At 40.7% G+C, this 20506-nt stretch overlaps 1 protein-coding gene across 17 annotated transcripts in view; it reads right to left on the minus strand.

Annotated features, from left to right (window-relative positions):
* Nucleotides 1-5350: 5350 nt before the first annotated feature.
* Nucleotides 5351-20506, minus strand: part of TPM1 (tropomyosin 1) — a 44425-nt gene continuing 29269 nt past the window's right edge. For 10 of the 17 annotated variants that reach the window (XM_075857676.1, XM_075857678.1, XM_075857688.1 and 7 more), the window contains one exon: nt 19800-19983. In XM_075857676.1, the coding sequence (XP_075713791.1) occupies nt 19826-19983 (158 nt within the window). In that variant the 3' untranslated portion in view covers nt 19800-19825. Of the gene's footprint in view, nt 6565-19799; nt 19984-20506 lie in introns of those variants that run through there. The other 7 variants (XM_075857686.1, XM_075857695.1, XM_075857681.1 and 4 more) reach the window with 1 other exon arrangement.

Consider the following 20506-nt stretch of genomic DNA (forward strand, 5'->3'; position numbering starts at 1 on the left):
AGGATTCATTTTCATAGAAAATCTCCACAGAATATTCAAGAAAAAATCATTGGAGTTTTTGTTAAAATGTAACTTTTAATTTAGAAATTCTATAAAAACTTGTGTACAAACACATACACAAAAACATAGCACTTCTACATTCACTGCAATAGACAATTTCAAAAAGCTTCTGATTACCGTTAGTGTTGAAAAATTAACCCCTTTCCGCTCCTGGATGTACTATTAGGTCATCATGAGCGCATCGTTCGCGCACCATGACCTAATAGTACGTTTTGCAGTAAACACAGCGCCGTTCTGTCTCGTACAGCAGTTGTCACAGCTCCTTCAGCAGGGAACGATTGCGGTGGTCCCCGCTGATTAACCCCTTAGGCTATGTTCACACGCTTAGCAAAAAACTTCTGAAAATACGGAGCTGTTTTCAAGGGAAAACAGCTCCTGATTTTCAGACGTTTTTTAAGTCACTCGCGATTTTCGCTGCGTTTTTTACGCCAATTTTGGAGCTTTTTTCGCTAGTCAATGAAAAACCGCACCAAAAAACGGCCCAAGAAGTTACCTGCACTTCTTTTTCGCGGCCGTTTTTTTACGTGTAAAAAATGCTGCGAAAAACGCTCCGTCTGCTTCTGATTTTTCAGCCGTTTTTCAGGCGTTTACGGACTGAAAAACGGCCGAAAATAGGCCGTGTGAACATACCCTTAGCAGCCACGATCAATAGCGATCGCGGCTTCTTAGGAGTTAAAACACCATTGACGTCACGCGACATGATCGCGGGCGCCGATGGTTGCTTTGGCAGCCAGAGGCTTAACAATGGCCTCTGGCTATGCCATCTACGGAAGCCTAGTAGGTTCTGACAAAGTCGGGACCCACTATGCTTGCTGTGTATTAGAATTGCAATCAGGGCTTCCTGCCTTCAAGTCCCGTAGTGGAACAAAAATAAAAAGTTATATAAAAATAAAAAAATAAAAGTTTTAATGTAATAAAAATAAAAATCCCCCTTTTTCCTTGATCAGTCCTTTATTATTAATAAAAAAGAAAGAAATAAAACTATACATAATATTTATTGTGCAAACGCCATAAGACATAAAAAACGTATAAATATATGGTATCGCCGTAATCGTATCGCCCCGCAGAATAAAGTGAACGTCATTTATAGCGCATGCATGCACCCCATGGAAACTGCAATGAATTCCTGAAGGGGTCTAGTTTCCAAAATGGGTCACTTGTAAGAGTTTTCCCCTGTACTCGTACCTCAGAAGGTCTGCAAATGTGACATGGCGCCCAGAAACCAATGCAATAAAATCTACATGCCAAATAGCATTCCTGCATTTTAGAGTCCTGCAGTTTATGACCACAGGACCTCTTCAAACCCGACATGGTGCCTAAAATATAATCTAAAAAAGGAGGCTCCAAAATCTACTAGGTGCTCCTTTGCTTCGGAGGCCGGTGTTTCAGTCCATTACCACACTAGGGCCACATGTGGGATATTTCTAAAAACGGCAGAATCTGGGCAATAAATATTGAGTTACGTTTTTATGCTAAAACCTTCTGTTTTACAGAAAAAAATTATCAATAAAAAGGATTTTCTGCATAAAAAAATGACATTTTACCTCTACTTTACTTTAAATTCCTGTGAAATGCCTAAAGGGTTAAGAAACTTTCTAAATGCTGTTTTGACTACTTTGAGGGGCCTAGTTTATAAAATTGTGTTTTATGGAGGTTTCTAATATAGATGTGCTCCAATAGGGCTGCCACTTGTTAGTTACATTTGCAATTGTGCTTTAATAATACTGGCACTGTTCACTCCGAATGTGGTGCAGCTGACAAGGACTACAGAGCTACGCAAGCAGTTCAGTGTCTTGGACGTTAATGAGTAGGGATAAAGATCTCTACCTGCACTATTAATATATACCAGTGCATATGAGTGGGGAAATATACCTCTACTCGTACTATTGCCTGTATAATAAAATCTCTAGCTAAGAGAAATATATTTAAAAATATTAAAACATAAAATATAAAAAATGATCAAAAAACTGAATAAAAACTAGAGAGGCAATTTTCTATTTGTGGAGCACATATCATATTAGCCTACCAAATTACTTTAATTTATAGTGTCAATGTAAGTGCGATAGCACTAGAAGTAAATATTGTTACATCTGTACCATCACTCATCACCATCATTCATGCCGATACAGCCTATGAACCAAATATAAACGGTTACATGGTAACCAGGAGCAACCATATCCCTAAAGGTTTAAACAGTGAGAAATCAAGTATATATTCTAGGGAAAACTAACAGGAATACCTACCTATGTTACGAGCAGTGATATATGTTCTAAGCCTTGTTATGTACTAAAAAAACAAAAGAATTTTCAAAAAATGAAGCCAACATAAAGTAGATATATGGGAAATGTGAACTAGTAACTATTTTGCGTGGTATTACTATCTGTCTTACAGATACATTTAAATTCCGAAAAATGCTACGTTTTCCAAATGTTTGCTATTTTTCCACAAATAAACACTGAATATATAGACAAAATTTTACCACTAACATAAAGTCCAATGTGTCATGAGAAAATCTCAGAATCGCTTGGATAGGTATAAGATTCCAGAGTTTTTACCACATAAAGGGACACATCAGATTTGAAAAATTTGCTCTGATCCTTAAGGCCCAAACTAGGCTGCGTCATTAAGGGATTAATAGCCCCTCAGATGTAAAGGGGTTTATTTATTTTTTGCCACATACATAGCTGTTGAGTACATATTCCACTTATTTGAATTCCCATATCATGTGTGTACAATGCACATAAGGCTATCGAGCTATACATTTTTGGGCGTTTTGATAACCCCCCTACCTGCTCCATTGTGGGTCGCTCTTCATATCATGGGTTAATTAAAGAAACTCCTGTTAGAGCTCCTTCCTCATAGCTCTCTTGACACGTTTCCCCTAGGCTTAGATTCATCAGGGGAGATCCGGCCAAAAAAAAGCTCCTCAATAAGGGAGGGTTATGAATCATAGTTCTGGATGTGGCATCCAGAGGGAAAGCGTTTACAGTGGCAAAGAGTGACCATTGCAGATTTACTAGCCCACACTCCGCTCTAGGCGCCCATGTCAGGCATCTGACGTCATCATTAGAACATAGGTTTCCTCTATTTTTAAAGGCCGGTCTATATCCATCCTTAATCCCACTCCCCGTGATATTCGGGGGTGTTTGGTGTATGCAGGCATGTTGGTTGGCCACCGCCGCCACCACCACGTGACCTCCAACATCCAGTCTTTGGGCGTCCGGGTCTAGTGGAGGAGCCGCCCAGCATGTCTTTTCCCCTAGTGACACGTCGCCAGCAAAATAGTTGTTATGAATCCTGTCTTCAGCAGGCGCGTGAGTGCACAGCCACCAAAAGGCACCCTATTGGGCAGAAGGATGTAAACACCGAGCTCTCTGAGAGCTACGAGGGGTGTGACAACAGGGGAATAAAGCTGGGGGGGGCATATTCAGAATTTAGACATGGGCCCTATTTTAATATAAGGAGAGGACGGTGTTTGAGATATCTTAACGGATATTTGGTCGCAGAAGGCCAGGGTGCAGTACTACCTAGTTAGTCTTGGCCCAAATATTTAATTCCATTAATCCTTGGGCGATACAAAGGCAGATTCAAGTAATGAATCATATAGTGTACTTCCATGTAAATCAATATATTAAATGTATATTTGAGAGTCAGGACATCTTTTGGCATACACGGCTCTGCTATTATATATAAGAGTACATTAAAAGTATATATACACTTCTAGAAAGACAGATGTATTGTGGCTATTCTAAAGAGGTTTATATCTTCTAGAATACGCACTGGCCATTGTGTAGAAAAAAAAAATCCCTTATATATATATATATCAATTGGGGGACGGAACATCTTACAGTTTGCATATTTTAAAGTTTTAAAAGGCTGGGTGAAAATTAGAGGCAATCTAAATTTTAATGGTTCATTTAGAAATTAGGGATCATGGAATTTAATTTGAAGATCCAGCGTGATTCTCTCTGTAAGACCACGCTATCTATGTCCCCACATCTCGATGTCGGCTGTATAAGTTATACGGCCGTAAATTTCAGACATTTTGGGTCTCCATTGTGAAACTGATGTACATGGCGGTCTACAGGTGTGTACCTATTATGTGCTCTTGAATCCTGCATCTCCATTCCCTAGTGGCTTTGCCTATATAATCCATGGGCATGTGATTTTGTAAACCAGATTAATTGAACTACAATTCATGAACTCTTATTTTATAGCTCACCCCCATGCAGGCCCCTGGGAAATGTTTTTCAACCTGGACAGCCATGCAGGCTTTACAATGCCCACAGCTAAAGCAGCCATTAATTTTTCTGTCTAGCCAGCAACCTTTACTCCTGTGCCCTTGATGGTAATATTTCTTTGGGGTCTGGGTCCATCCGTAAGATGCCCCAATGTTTAACCAGGATGTCTGATTTACTGGTTTGCACTGTCAGAAGTCCCAATGAGTAATTTATTGTTCTGTTGGTTCTCACCTACGAGGATTAAGCAATTTCTCTTTTTTTGTATTCGTCCTTTAATGTGCCTAGGGGGTAACCGCTTTCCAAAAAATCTCTATCTCCACTGACCGTGCTCTAAATTCCTCATCACTAGAGCAGTTCTTCTGAGACAAGCAGTTCCCTCTTGGTATACCCAGTTTAAGAGGACCCAGGTGGTAACTCTCCCACCTCAGCAGGCTGTTTGTGGAAGTGGATTTTCTGTAGACACTGGTTTTCAGGCCCCCCGGATCCCATTTTTCTATATAAGAATATCAAGAAAGTGCAGCACATCTAGACTGGACTCAAAGGTGAATTTTAAGCAACAAACTAAGTATCAATGCTTCAAGTCCCCTAGTCATGGACCACGGCGATCAAAGGGTTAAACAGCTGCTTAGAGGCTCACAGGAGCGCTCATCAGCCTCTTCTACAGCGACGCCAAAAGAAGTCGCTGTAGATGAACCTCATGCTGTCAAAAGACGGTGGGCAGTTAAGGAGTTCATTTTCATTAAACACAACAAATCTTACATTTTTCTGTGTCACACTAGGGGACTTGAAGCATTGATTCTTAGTTTGTTGCTTTGATACATTGACACAAAGTAATGCTTTGGAATACTAAGTATATCACTCATAAGCAACCTATTTAGGCTACGCCTCTGATTGCTAGTTTTATAGCCTTGAGCGTTTTTGTTCGCTCACATGAAAGGAACCAAAGTAGGACTCTTGCAATTCTATTTTAGGCCAATGTGCCCCTATTAACATCAGACCAAATCTGAATATACGGAATCCACACAACCAAGCTTATGAAGACACTAAAATATAGAAAATTTCAGGTGTGCTTTTTATTTCATATTACAAGGTTTTACACATTTGGTTCAAATCTAAAACTTGTGTAAAAATAAAACAAAAATAGAAGTGAGGCATTGCAAAGATTATGTCCGCATTGATAGTTTCTCTCCCCAAAATTTTTATTATTGTGGAATAGTTCAAACATCTGCATTCAGTTAAAAAAAACAAAAACCCAGAACCACAGGGGAGGAGGAATGCAGTTAGACCATGAAAAAAAATAAAAAAAATATTTTTTTGCAGAACTGACGTAAGATTATTCTTTAGTCGTTATTAAATGGAAGACAATAAGTCTACACTCTCCAGCTTCTGAAAGTTCAGATTTTAAATTAGATACAACTTAAATAATCTAAAGTCTATAAACATTGTACATTATATGAGACAGTATGTAAATTGAAATAGCCCTTTCTATAGAAAACATTGGGTATGATCTATACTGTCTTTTGGGTATATATATCCACATATGACCAAGATGTTATCGCTTTGGCTTTGTCTTGATCGCCTTAAAAAAAATGTACCTTACATGTTCACATAAAATAACCATTAGAGAAACTGATGTTTATGAACTGGCCCAAAGTTTTAGATTTACCATGTATTCTTACTCGCTCATTCTTTAGTGTAAAGACTAGCCTATGCCCAGTGTTGGATTTCTTTATGCTCCACAGTCTACTGGCATGACTATACATTATATCGTGGTACATGAATTTGGACCAGATTTTGGGATAGGTGAGGATTTTGTAAGTACAAAAATAGTTTGACTTACAGAATTTTCATAAAAATTAGCAGGCAGATACCAAAACAAACCGTTAAAAATAACAGACACGTTTGGAAAAATGTTGGCCATTAACAGGCCACCCATACTTGGCACAATGGCTAACTGCATTCTAATCCATCCCTTCCCAGTTTAATCTGTTGACATAAAGACACCCCCCGTTTAGTCTTTAGCCATTTGTAAAAGGGAGGGAGGAAAAAAAAAAAAAAAAAAAAATTCATTCCAATCCCATCCCTGACGTTTTTCTTTCAAAAACTGCAATTAAAGGGACTTCTTGACAAGCAGTGTCTTCAGAAAACAAGATGTCTCCGGTAAACGCCAGCAGACCGTTTTACATGTTGTTCAACTCCTGAAGTGTTTGGTCCAACATCTGATGCATATTTAAGTTCTCTTCTTTTGCATGTGCCACTTTTTCTGTGGTAAAAAATTAAGTGAAAAAAGTATTAGATAGTCCTAAAAAGCATGTTAGAATACAAAACAATTTTTGTATACAAATGCAATATACACTCAACCTACATGCGTTATTAGCGAAGATCCCAATTCATTTGCATGGATACAGCATTTAGTAATATGGATTTTTTTTTTTTTAAATGGTATACTATATTGCTGATAAGTAGGTGACTCTGTTTACTGTCAATTAACTTCTAGTTGGCCACGTTCTAACAGTTATTTGGCAGGGAGACAACTACACTTACAATCTGGCCTCTCAGTTTTTAGTAGCACCATTTAATGTACTACAAAACTGTGGGGGGAAAAAAAAAATGTAAAAAAAAAAAGACAAAAAACCAACAGCTTTGTGGGGTGAAATGGGGGGAGGGGGGGGGGAGCAGCGATTCCCCCATTGTTTTGTTTTTATGGTGTCCACTGTGCAGTAAAAACATGCTAACTTTGTTCTGTGTCAATAGGAATACACAATAACAAAAATTCTTATAGGCTGTTTTTCATGAAGTACTACTTTTGCAAAGAAAATATTTGTTAAAAAAAATAGAATATAGAGACACAAAAACCAGTTAACTTTTGTTTTTCTGTCGATGTAGCAGTAAAGAGGGTTGCTGGTCCAAATTTTTTTTATAAAGTGATCAAAAAGTTGTGAGCCAAGGTAAAAAAAGGCAAATCTGTTTTTTTTTTAAAATGGCGTTCAACCATGTGGGTTAAATAACATTATACAGTGAAACCTTTGAGATGACCACACAAAAATTGCATTGAAAAATTATCTTCTAAGATAGACAGGGAAAGGTCATGGGAAATGTAGTCTGGATAAAGAGGTGGTCTTCTCCAAAGTATTCTGGTAAAAAAAACTACCTTTTTGAGACTTATTGTGCCAGGGATAAAACAATCGCTTGTTCATGTATTGCAGTGTAGTCATTTTTACCGGCTCCTGTTAAACACTGCCTCTGGCAGATCCGGGGGCCTTCATTTGCTCCCCAGGCAGCCATGAAAACCAGCAAACTGCTAAGGCAACGTGTAAAGGAATGATAGAGAGAGGGGGGGGGCCTCCTATAGCGCCTTGGATGCCACCGTCGCTATTAACTGTGGTGTCCACAAGGTTAGATCACTTGGATCAGAGAGTTATACGAGAGTGAAGTGTCGGCTGTAATTTACAGCAGACGCCTGCTGGGTATGGAGTTCGTTACATCAAATGGTGGGAAGGGGTTAAGCTGGTCACCAAATAGTGAAACCAGTGCACAACCCACAGGTTCTCTTTTTACCACTAGGTAAAAACTGCACATACCAGTTACACCAAGTCATATTGTCAATTACATTTCCATGCAACAAAATGGGATACAGGTAAAACACGAAGTTACACAAGGAAAACATTTAAATGGAAATAACGGTACAATCTGAAAAGATAAGTCATGTTATTTGGGTTCTATATTAGTAAATACAGGATTAGCATATGTTCACCTTTGCATTTTTACAGTTTATATACATTATCTACGCAACACCACGTCTTCTAACTCCAGAGCTGCATCCACAATTTTGTGAGCGGCTACTGGAACTATAGACACACACACTTCTGCACTTTAGCTACTATAATCCATTGCACTCTTCTGCACTGCATTCTGCAATGGTCTCTCCCTACATTCCTAGCAGGTTCCAATGGGACTACAGTTCTAGAATACAATACAGGTTGTAACTCTGAATTAGTCTAAGTAAATTTGATCGATTTAAAGAACTAAAAATTCTTTATGCAGTGGTTATTCGTGTGTGTAAACTGTAAAATATAATGTATTTAGAAAGGGATTTTCCAGTCCTAAAAGAAATAAAATATGCATGGCCTGCCCTTAGCAATCAATACCCGATTGGTCGGGGGCCAACTCCCGGCACCACCTCCATTGAGCTGCTTTGAAGGGGCCACAGCCTTCGGCTATTCACTTCAATGGGAGAAGGCTAAGGCAGAATTCAGAAGAACGTGGGGAAACGGACGTGAAAAACATCAGTTTTTCACGTGCGGGTCCCGCTTTCAAGGATCTCCATAGACTTCAGTTTTACAAGTGATTCGTGAAAACAAAACAAAATAGAACAAGTTCTATTTTTCAACAGACTCTTCACATGGTCCGTTGAAACGGCAGTGTAGACGGCCCCATTGAAATACATGCATTCGTGTGACGGCTGTTTTAAATGGCAGTCACACGGATGTATACCACGTTTGTCCGAATTTGGCTGAATACTGTGAACCACCACTACAAGAGTGTCAACAATTCAGAGTGGGAAAACTAAAAGGAAATTAACCCCTTAATGACCGGGCCATTTTGCACGTTAATGACCAAGGATTATTTTTTGTTTTTTCACGGTCACATTCCAAGAGTCGTAACTTTTTTTTTATTCCGTCGACATCGCCGTATAAGGGTTTGTTTTTTGCGGGACGAGTTGTATTTTGTAATTGTACCATTTTTAGATATATTACAAGGTTTTACACGTTTGGTTCAAATATATTGATTAACTTTTATTAACTTTATTTTAGGAGGGAATTTAAAGTAAGCAGCATTGATTTTCACGTTATAAATTTACGCCGTTTACTATGCAGCGTAAACAACATGTTCACTTTATTCTATGGGTCGGCATGATTACGGGGATACCAAATATGTAAAGGTTTTATATGTTTTCCTACGTTTGCACAATAAAAAGCCTTTTAGAAAAAAATTACTTGTTTTTGCATCGCCGCATTCCAAGAGCCGTAACGTTTTTATTTTTCTCCATCGATGTGGCCGTATCCGGGCTTGATTTTTGCGGGCCAATGTGTAGTTTTTATTAGTACTATTTTGGGGTACATAGGACTTATAGATAAATTTTTATAAATTTTTTTATGGGGGGAATGGGAGAAAAGAGAGAATTTTGCCGTTGTCTTTTGCGGTTTTTTGGACGCCGTTCATCCGGCGGTTTAATTAATGTGTTCATTTTATTGTTCAAGTCGTTACGATCGCGGGGATACCATATATGTGTATGTGTGATTTGTTTCGACACTTACTAAATAAAACCACTTTTTGGGCAAAAATCGTTTTATTTGATTTTCACTGTAATTTTTTTTTTTCCACCAACTTTATTTAACTGATTGACATTTTTTTTTTTCTCCCACCAGGGGACTTCACTATGCGATCTGCTGATCGCATATATAATGCTTTGGTATACTTCGTATACCGAAGCATTATTGCCTGTCAGTGTAAAACTGACAGGCAACCTGTTAGGTCATGCCTCCGACATCGCCTAACAGGCAGATGCTGAAGACAGACCTGGGGGTCTTTGTTAGACCCCCGCTGCCATGGAAACCCGACGGCGACCCGCGATTTTTGCGGGGGCGCCGATGGGGTGACAGAGGGAGCTCCCTCCCTCTGTCAAACACATTAGATGCCGCTGTCACTATTGACAGCGGCATTTAATGGGTTAAACTGCCGGAATCGGAGCGCGCTTCGATTCCAGCAGTTGCAGCAGGAGCCAGGCCGAGTATAACAACCGTGCTCCTGCCGCTGATCACGTGGGTACAGTCTCAGTACCCGCGCCATCACAGGACGGATATATCCGTCCTCCTGCGCGAACTAGCAGCTTCTGAGGACGGATATATCCGTCCTTCGGCGTTAAACAGTGCTGCTTCCCCCTTAACCTCTTGAGTGCTGTGGCCCCTCCAAAACAGCTGATCTGCAGGGGTGCCGGGAGTCGGACCCCGACTGATCAGATATTGATGGCCTATCCTAAGGATAGGCCATCAGTTTGTTTGTTTTTAGGACTGGACAACCCCTTTAAATACAAAAAGGTAAACCTATGCTTTAAATGGTAAAGGTGAAATTCATGAAACCATTGAAATAACGGACTAAAAGTCTTAACAAAAATATTTTAGAAAGAAAAGTGGGTTTCAAAGGACTAAAACATTGACTGCCTACACGAAGGATAGGCCAATAATGTTTTCTTCCCAGAAAGCCCCTTTAGTATAAAAACTTCCATATCAACTCAATGGGGCAGATTTACATGTGTGTTTGCACCTAGAAAAATTTGTAAAATGCACCAAAATGTGGCGTATTTCTGGCACGTAAAATTTTAGACCTATGTATTAAGCAAATGTGCCAAAGAGAACAGCACGTTGTGCCTCACTAGACACTTTTAAAGTGTCTCAAAATGGAGGTGGCTTAAGTTGCAAACATCTGGCACAAAATGCTGTAAAGAAAGAAGCCAAACAGGTCAAGCAAGATGTGCCAAATTTAGAATACAGGGTACACTACTGTGATAAGTTTGATGCATCTTCTGAATGCCTGGTCTAAGTTTGAGCGGTCCAAAAGTTAGACTGCATTAGTAAATCTGCCCCAATATCCTTTTATGAATTTCACCCAAATATCGGGGAAAAACACCCCAAAAACAAAACACACACGATGTACAGGTTATAGTCACACTTTACCAATAATGTTAAAGCCAATATACACGAGAAAAGGTTACACGTGGTTAAATCACAAGAAAACCATGGCAGGAGTTGATACAATACCTTGTCTTGTTGGAAACTGTACAAGTCAAACTTACCACACAGTAAAACACGTGACATGGCTTCAAAAGTCAGTGGGTTCATTTCTATTTAGTTTAACTCAAGAGATGTAATAAGACTGTGCCAGTCTTAAAGTCAGATTTGATTTTTTTTTGACACACACCTTAAGTGGTCACATATTAGGCAGTTTGTGTGACGCTGAAATAAATACACACCAACCAGGAGCTGGGGTAGATTTCCGCTAGAATTCATAATAAATTTCCTTTTTCATTTAAACATCACATACACTATGTTGACATGTATGCAGTTAGCTTCAAAGTGGGTGAAACGGTTCTTTGTATTGTGTGAAGTCTAAGCTATGTAGAGCATTTTCACCCAGAAACGCACTGTAGCACTGCATGATCTGCATCAAAAATTGGTGTAGATGGCGCTAGGGATGCACGATGCATCAAAACTTCGATACTGTTTTGATACTCTGCATTCCCAAACGGTTCGATACCGTTATTTCATGTATTTCAATATTTAGCTGTGCGGCCGCACAGCTCAGTAATGTAACACGTGAATGTATGCGAGCGGGGCTGCGGCTGTGTAATACAGTCATTGCCGCTCTCCTGAGTCCTGATAACAAGTGCACGCGGTCAGGATGATGTGATGCGGCCGGCGCTGCACTAATGAGTGGCGGCACTGAAAACAGAACATGGCTGGCGCACTACAAAACACCCCTATGTTCTGTCTTCAGTGCCTGAACCGCCGCTCATTATTGCAGCGCTGGCCGCATCACCTCATGCTGACTGCGCACGCACTTCCTGTCAGGAGTGGGGCAATGACTATTACACAGCCGCAGCCCCGCTGGCGGAGATCAGAAAAACCTCTCATCTCCGCCGTTATTCCCCTGAATGCTGCGATCACAGCAGACTGCAGCATTCAGGAGAAAATGAGAAGGGGGATGCCCCTTGGATCGTGTCACAGGGAATCCCTGTGATGTGATTGGGGGACATACCATATATGGGCAGATAGCCCAGGGTCCATTGAAGGACTCCAGGGCTGTCCTACCATATTTCCTGTTAGGGCATACTTAGGTATGTCCTAACAACTGCCTATTTACTATCCATACACAGGCTAATGTACTGAAATATAGATATATGCCAGTACATGGTTTTTATTTTATTTTTTAAAAACTTTAAAGTAATGTTAAATAAAAAAAACCACACACCTTTTCTTACAATAAACATTAAAATAAGTCTCAATACATAAAATACACACACATTCAGTATTGGCGCGGCCGTAATAACCTGATCATCATTTATGATGTGTACGCTGTAAAAAAAGAAAATAAAAACTGCTTTCTATCACTTATTGTGGGGCATGAGGTGTGATGAATTTAACCTCCATGTGCCTCACATTAATAGTAATTAACCCCATCATGTACCTTACATATTAACCCATTAGGACTAAGAAACATGATGGTTAATTACTATTAATGTGAGGCACGTGGAGGTTAAATTCATCACACCACGCGCCTCACATCAGAAAATGGAAGAGCTTTTTTTTAAAATTTTTTTTTTTACTGTTGGCAAAGTATCGAAGTCGCAATACTAAACTAAGTATCGGTATCGAAGTCCAAATTCTGGTATCGTGACATCCCTAGATGGCGCCACGTCATAACAGTTGTTTACACCAGGGAATGTTTACACAGCTTCTGTACGAAGCTGAAAAATACGAGGCTGTTTTTAAAAAGAGAAAAATCCTGTTCAGTTTTTTGGCACCGATTTTGATGCGGAAGCAGTGTCAGAATAATTCCAATGGGAGGCAGAGGAGTTTTTCCCCGCTCGTGCTTTTAGCCACTCACGGAGGTCTCGCGGTTTGTCTTGGACCTCCCAACAAAATCAATGGGAGGCAGAGAAAGCACTTTTTGCTGCATTTTATCGCCCGCAGCACTCAATGGCCGCCGCCAAAAAAATGCAGCAAAAGATAGCAGCAAGAAAATGCAGGCAGAAAAAAAATCTGCCTCAGATTCCTGTAGGAATTTTGAGGCATAAAATACTCCATGTGAACAGTGTCAAAACCAGGCTCTCAAGCAGATTTGCCAAACGGTTTTGAAGTGTTTCTTCAAAGCGTTTTGATTATGCTCATAGAAAATTGTCAATCTAAAAAAAAAAAACAAAAAAAAAAACCCACCACTTGAGGCTTTTTTTTGGGCAGACTAGCTGTAATTTTAGGCTTCTTTTTTTTTTTTTTTTTTTTTTTAAACAGCAGCTTAAATTTACGCCTTGTATATACTACATAGCTTTTAATCATTGAAAACAAGGGTTAGCTCTTTGCAGATGGTTTCAAGGCATTTTTCAGCATGTACCCGAGGAAAATAAAATAAAATAAATGAGTATGGGCATACCCTAAACGTGGCAGCTCAATTGGCCCTACTAGTAGATTGCTTTACTGCAACTCCAGTAAGTGGTTTCTGAAGAACGTGCACTTCTATAAGGGGAGCTGGCAGTCTTGGAGGCAGTTCTATTGCTTACAACTCAGACTCCTTTTAAAGTTCATTTTGACATTAAACGGTCACCAGAATGTCCGTAGTAAACTAGTAACAGTGTATTGTGGCGTTGATTTACAATTTCTGCTTACTGCTTCCTTTGTAGAGAAATCAGTTTTATTAAGTTTATGCTAGTGAGCATTTAGGTGCAATAAGGGCGTTACCATTGCACCTAAATGCTCTTACTTCGCTCCCCAGTTAAACCCCCCTTTCTTCTTACATTGATTGACAGGGGCCAGGCAGCGTAATCAGCGCATTCATGCCTGGCCCCGTACGATCTGTAACATGTGCGTGTGTCCCTGCTCTTTACCAGTTTAATATGGACATTCTGGTGACAGACTCCCTTTAACATGAACTGCATGATCTGAACATTCCGTCAGTCAAGTTTGAAGATGTGACAAAGTAGCCGGCCCAAAGAATAGTTGGATAGCGTTTTTTTCTGATGTCCCTGGCAAGCATAACCGCAACCATGTAAAAGTTATAAAACAAAATAGCCTTTTGTATCGATCTAGACATATTGGACGCAGAGTGACAGAAGGGAATTGTTGAAATGTACTGCTCTATACACCCATAATGCATGAGGGCCTGTTCAGACAAAACACTTTAACCCCTTAACGACCGTCCACCATCTTTTGACGGCAGGCGTTGCAAGTGCTTAGTCTACAGCGACGTCCTTTGGCATTGCTGTAGAAAAGGCTGATGAGCGCTCATCCTCTAAGCAGGAGCTGTAACAAAAAGCTCCTGAACTTAGAGCAGCCTCCTGAATGCAGCTGGGATTGGAAAACATTCCGACCCAGCTGTTTAACGCTTTGATCGCCACGGTCCGTGGCTGCAGAATGACTAAAGGGAATGCCTCTCTTTGATCGTGTTACTGGAAACTCGGTGTTGCAATCAAAGACCGGGGAATCAGTCTACAGTCAGCCCTGGGGACCTAGAAAGGGCTGTCTTCAGTATGCCTGATGTTAGGGCACACTAATGCGCTGCCCTAACAGAAGCCTGTGTCATAGTGACACGGTGTAATGTATTAGCATGCAAGAGTATGCGAATACATTATTTTGTATAAAAAATATTTTATTGCCTCTACATTACATTAAATACCTAATGTGTAGTTTTTTTGACGACCGTAATAACCTGAAGAATTAATTGAACAGGTTAGGTGTGAAGGGGATTAAAAAAAACAAAAAACAACAACAACCCACTATGCCGAGAATCGCTTTCCTATATTCACGGCGTAAGAATAAATTATATAAATCTTAATGAATTTTTCTACCCCCAAAAAATTAGCAAAAAAATAAATAAATACAAATTTCTCTTGCATAAAACAAGGCTTCATACAGCCACATCAATGGGAAAAATAAGACAAAAAACAAAAACCAGTTATGGCTGCTGATAGGCAGGGAGGCAAAAAACGGACAAATTTAGCTGGTCATTAAAGGCCCTTTTACACCGGCCGATAAAGCGAGCGCCGATCAACGAGACATTGTTGATCGCGCTCGTTTGCTCCTGTTACACGGAGCTAAGGATGGGGACGAGCGGTCATTATTCCGATCACTCATCCCCATACATTATGTCAGCAGGGAGATGTGCTGCAGACAACGATAATATTTTACTTCTTTAAAATGATACGACCAGCAGACGATTGAGTATTTGCTCGTTCATCTACTGATCGCTGTTCTGTTTACAGAGGGCATTTATCGGCAACGAGCTTTCTAGGAATGCTCGGCTGCTTGATAATCGCCGAGTGTAAAACCCCCTTATAGGGGTATTCCGGTTAAAACAAGTTAACCCTAGCCGTAGGGTAAGGGGTAACTTGCAGATCAGTGGGTGTCCGACAGCGCAGACCCCCACAGTATGAGAACGCGGAGTCCAAACCCCAAGTTTGAACCGAGCGGCAGGCCGCTCATGCGCACTGCCGCTCCATTCATGCTCTATGGCAGCGCCACAAAAAGCCTAAAACCGCACTCGGCTATCTCCGGCGTTCCCATAGAGAATGGAGTGGCAGTGCGCATGAACGACCTGCCGCTCTGTTCAAACTTGGGGGTTCGGACAAATTCTGGCTCCCCGTTCTCAAACTGTGGGTGTCATAGCTGTCAGACACCCAACGATCAGCAAGTTACCCCTTACCCTCCAGATAGGGGGTAACTTCTTGTAACCGGAATACCCCTTTAAGGCTTGCAGGCCCAGTCACGTGTGAACAGGACAATTGGCAAAATAGGGATTGAAATAAATAGTTCACAATAAAAGAAATCAGTTTTGTTGTCCGACAAAAGTGTGAGATGATTACAGATCAACAGGCTCGAACGAGTCAGTTCATATTGCAACTACGACGTGTGTAAACGATCATGAAAGTACAAAGTATATGTACTCATCCTACAAAAGGCTTTAATGAATCACTCACACAAAATAAGTAAGATCTGCCATATTTTTTTTCCCATATGTTTTTTAAAACATGCGTGGCGATCGTTGAATCAGCAATTGGATATAAATGTAAACTGTGGCTAAATGGGTTGTTCCAGTTGATGTAATGAAGATTTATGATGTAGAATTTCATCATTAAGTTTATTGAATGCAGCGAAGGACAAAGTTTAGAAGGTAGAGTGAAGGGTGTGTAGCCAGGTATTAACGGATCTCTAGATTGTGGTCTGTGTGTGAACAAAAGAAAAAATGGTCTGAAATGAATTAGTGAAGTAAAAATGGCTTTTTGAATGAATCAGCCATTTAATATGCAGAAAAATTTAATGAGTAAGCAAATCATTCACTAATTGTGGAATGTACAAAAGGACCATCATTTTGGATCCATAATATCAGTGTAAAGTGGGGTTCAAGAAAAATAAAAAAACAATGTACTGTAAGTTAACGGAATCTGAAAAATGTCCATTTAAAAAAAATAAAAAAAAAGGAAGGGGGTTATATACAGTTGGGATGAGCCACATCTGACGAAACCTTCTAAAGAGGTAACATCTGATTCCTGCACAGAACCACTACTCACTTTTTTTGTTTCTTGCTGTAGATTATTCAGATAGGCGAAACAATTATCTGATGTACAGAATGACCAAAGCAAGAAAAAGTCAAGCTAAAGAAACATTCGATAAAGACTAAGGGAATGTAGAAGACATTTTTAGGAGCACATTTATTAGAAATACTTGATAGATGTTTGGTTTCACAATTATTACAAACCATGTTAAGGTTACTGGTGGTGGCCCAAATATGGCTGTAGAATATAGTGGCCATCTTCCATTTGTAAATGACAGTGTTTTTTTGCATTCTGCATAGATTTTTCTAAGCAATCTAGTAAGGGTATGTTCACACGAGGGCGTCCGTTACGGCTGAAATTACGGGGATGTTTCAGCCTGAAAACATCCCCGTAATTTCAGCCGTAACGGCACGTGCAGGCGCTTGAACGCCGCGTCCATTACGGGCGTAATGGGCGCTGCTATTCATTGGAGTCAATGAATAACGGCTCCAATTATGGCCAAAGTAGTGACAGGTCACTTCTTTGACGCGGGCGTCTATTTACGCGCCGTCTTTTGACAGAGGCGCGTAAATTACGCCTCGTGTGAACAGACAAACGTCTGCCCATTGCTTTCAATGGGCAGATGTTTGTCAGCGGTATTGAGGCGCTATTTTCGGACGTAATTCGGGGCAAAAACGCCCGAATTACGTCCGTAAATAGGCCGTGTGAACATACCCTAAGAGTCAACACACACACACACACACACTTCTGTATGGTAGCATCATTTTTTTTAAATTACAGGCCTTCCAGCGCCCACTGCTCTGGCAGTTCAGTATGGTCATAGGAACACTGTGGGAAACCTAACTTACCATCTAAATTGTCTGCAGGCTAGCCGTTTCACATCTTTAATGTGCAGTAGCTATAAAGAGGAGCTTCTTTATTTATCATGTCCCAGCTGAGTACATATCTTATGCAAAGTAATGCTTATCTTACTTCCCGATGAATAAAGTTTGTAAAGAACAAACAGTGGCAGACGAAACGCTCTCTATGGGGGTTTACATTCTGGCATTAGTAGACCCAACCAAAAGTACCAACAGAAGTCACAATTTCTCAACAAGACTGTGCTCTCAGTGATTATGGCAAGGGTAGTGGCCTATCACTTATCCCCAGGCTAGGTCATAAATATCTGATCAGCGGTGGTCCAACAACTGGGACCTCCAGCAATAACGTGCCATTCCTGGGAGCCCCATGGGAATGGAGTGGTAGTGCTTATGCTCAACCACCACTCCATTCATTTCTATGGGGCTGCCGAGCACTTTCAGCGACAGCCCGGTGGCAGAGCATGCCCACTACTGCTCCATTCCTATGGGGCTCCCAGGAACTTCAATGTAAGCATGTTCTTGTGATTGGTGGGGGTCCCAGCGGTCAGACCTCCACAGGTCATTTATCACCTATCCACAGGATAGCTGATAAATACCAGATTATGGGAAAACCCCTTTAAGGTCTATTTACACTCATAGGTATACGTCGCCCATAATACTATGGCGTGCTATTTTTTTTATTGGATGCACCTGTATGGAATAGCACAGACGACTACACCATTTCATACAGCTGAAAAATTAGAATGACGTATACCGACCTGACTGATGCCAGGACACTCTTGGCATCCATCAGGTGAATTAGGCACTATCAATATGTTTAGCATATGCCCCGAGACTGCAGAGTGGACACTGCAGTGTGAATAGGGTCCAAGGCCTTGTTCACACAGCGCAAAAAAAATTCTTAAAAAAAAAATAAAAAAAAAGTGTTCTATGCATTACAATGCGTTCCCATTGAGGTCAATGGGAAGCTTAAATTGGCTCTGTCACCAGATTTTGCAACCCCTATCTGCTATTGCAGCAGATAGGCGCTGCAATGTAGATTACAGTAACGTTTTTATTTTTAAAAAACAAGCATTTTTGGCCAAGTTATGACCATTTTTGTAGTTATGCAAATGAGGCTTGCAAAAGTCCAAGTGGGTGTGTTTAAAAGTAAAAGTCCAAGTGGGCGTGTATTATGTGCGTACATCGGGGCGTTTTTACTACTTTTACTAGCTGGGCGCTCTGAAGAGAAGTATCATCCACTTCTCTTCAGAACGCCCAGCTTCTGGCAGTGCAGATCTGTGACGTCACTCACAGGTCCTGCATCGTGTCGGCCACATCGGCACCAGAGGCTTCAGTTGATTCTGCAGCAGCATCGGCGTTAGCAGGTAAGTCGATGTAGCTACTTACCTGCAAACGCTGATGCTGCTGCAGAATCAACTGTAGCCTCTGGTGCTGATGTGGCCGTCACGATGCAGGACCTGTGAGTGACGTCACAGATCTGCACTGCCAGAAGCTGGGCGTTCTGAAGAGAAGTGGATACTTCTCATCAGAACGCCCAGCTAGTAAAAGTATTAAAAACGCCCGATGTACGCACATAATACACGCCCAGTTGGACTTTTACTTTTGAACACACCCACTTGGACTTTTGCAAGCCTCATTTGCAGAACTACAAAAATGGTCATAACTTGGCCAAAAATGCTCGTTTTTAAAAAATAAAAACGTTACTGTAATCTACATTGCAGCGCCGATCTGCTGCAATAGCAGATAGGGGTTGCAAAATCTGGTGACAGAGCCTCTTTAAGGCATGCTGCAAAAACTCACCATGTGAACTAGGCCTTACTGTGGGTGCGCAATCAGTAGCTGCTCTTAGAAACTCACGCCTTATGTGCCACACGCAGTAGAGAGAAGCGTCACGGTTTGCCACTACCTGGCCCTGTTGCAGGAGTTATAAAAGCTTCTCTGTTCTGTATAACATGGCAAAGAAGCTGGGAAAGACTACACCCTATCCAGCTGCCTTCTGCTGTAACCCAGACCTAATGTGGGCATCACTGCTCAAACTGAATAGAGAGGATGTAAAACACCACATACTTTAATTAAAATAAAGCAGATAGGACCACAATGTAGGTCATTACTTTTTAACATGTTTAGGTGCTTGCAGGCGAGTGTCCACGTATAAACTACTGATGCAACAGTCACATATTGTGATCATATAATATTAAGTGGTTGCCTAGGCAGTGTATAAAATGGAGAGAGATGTCCTACAAGCGTCAAAAGTACAGATTTGTAGTTTTATTGAAAGTTCATGGAAGGTATCCAATAAATAATGCAGGAAAGTGGAGAGAAAATACACAGTGGGTCTTTTATTTTACAGAGTGTCTGTACAGCAAAAGTGTGACTGGAGGATAAATACAGAAAGATGGATTTAAGAATTCCCAGAAGAGACTAGAATAGGACAGTATAGACAGGCGTATCCAGCCCTGGTAGGATAGAGATGACCATATGAAGCAGAGCACTTTATCTGTATCAATAGGAAAATAAGAAAGATGGAAAAAAAAGAAAGATTAAACAAAGGGAGTAAACACTTAAGCCTTGTTCACACAGTTCAGTTTGAACATCTTTTTAATCCAAAAATGGAATTGGATCCAATAAAAGGAGGTGAAGAATTACCATCTTAGGCCTCTTGCACATCTGCGTTCGAGGCTCCTTTAGAGTGTCGCAGATCCAGGCTAAAATGGCGGAAACAATAGCGCAGCATGCTGCACTATTGTTTTTTGGTAAAAGCACGGTCACCCCGTGACCTATATGCCATCACTCCAAGATTGAAGTACCCTTTCAATAATTCACTTATACTTGTTCTCCCTCTAGGATTCACTTCTGGCTTTGGCTAAAACCAGACAGACAACAAAAAAAACAAACTGAGCTGTGGATACGTGGCCTAAAGAGAATTCTCAAAAACAGAGGCAGGAAGCAGAAGTGAGGACAGGCTTTTAGCGTAACCAAAAAAAATAAAATAAGTCATCCATTGCAGACTATACTTATGT

This window comes from Rhinoderma darwinii, chromosome 3 (genome assembly GCF_050947455.1).
Source record: "Rhinoderma darwinii isolate aRhiDar2 chromosome 3, aRhiDar2.hap1, whole genome shotgun sequence".
Lineage (NCBI taxonomy): Eukaryota > Metazoa > Chordata > Amphibia > Anura > Rhinodermatidae > Rhinoderma > Rhinoderma darwinii.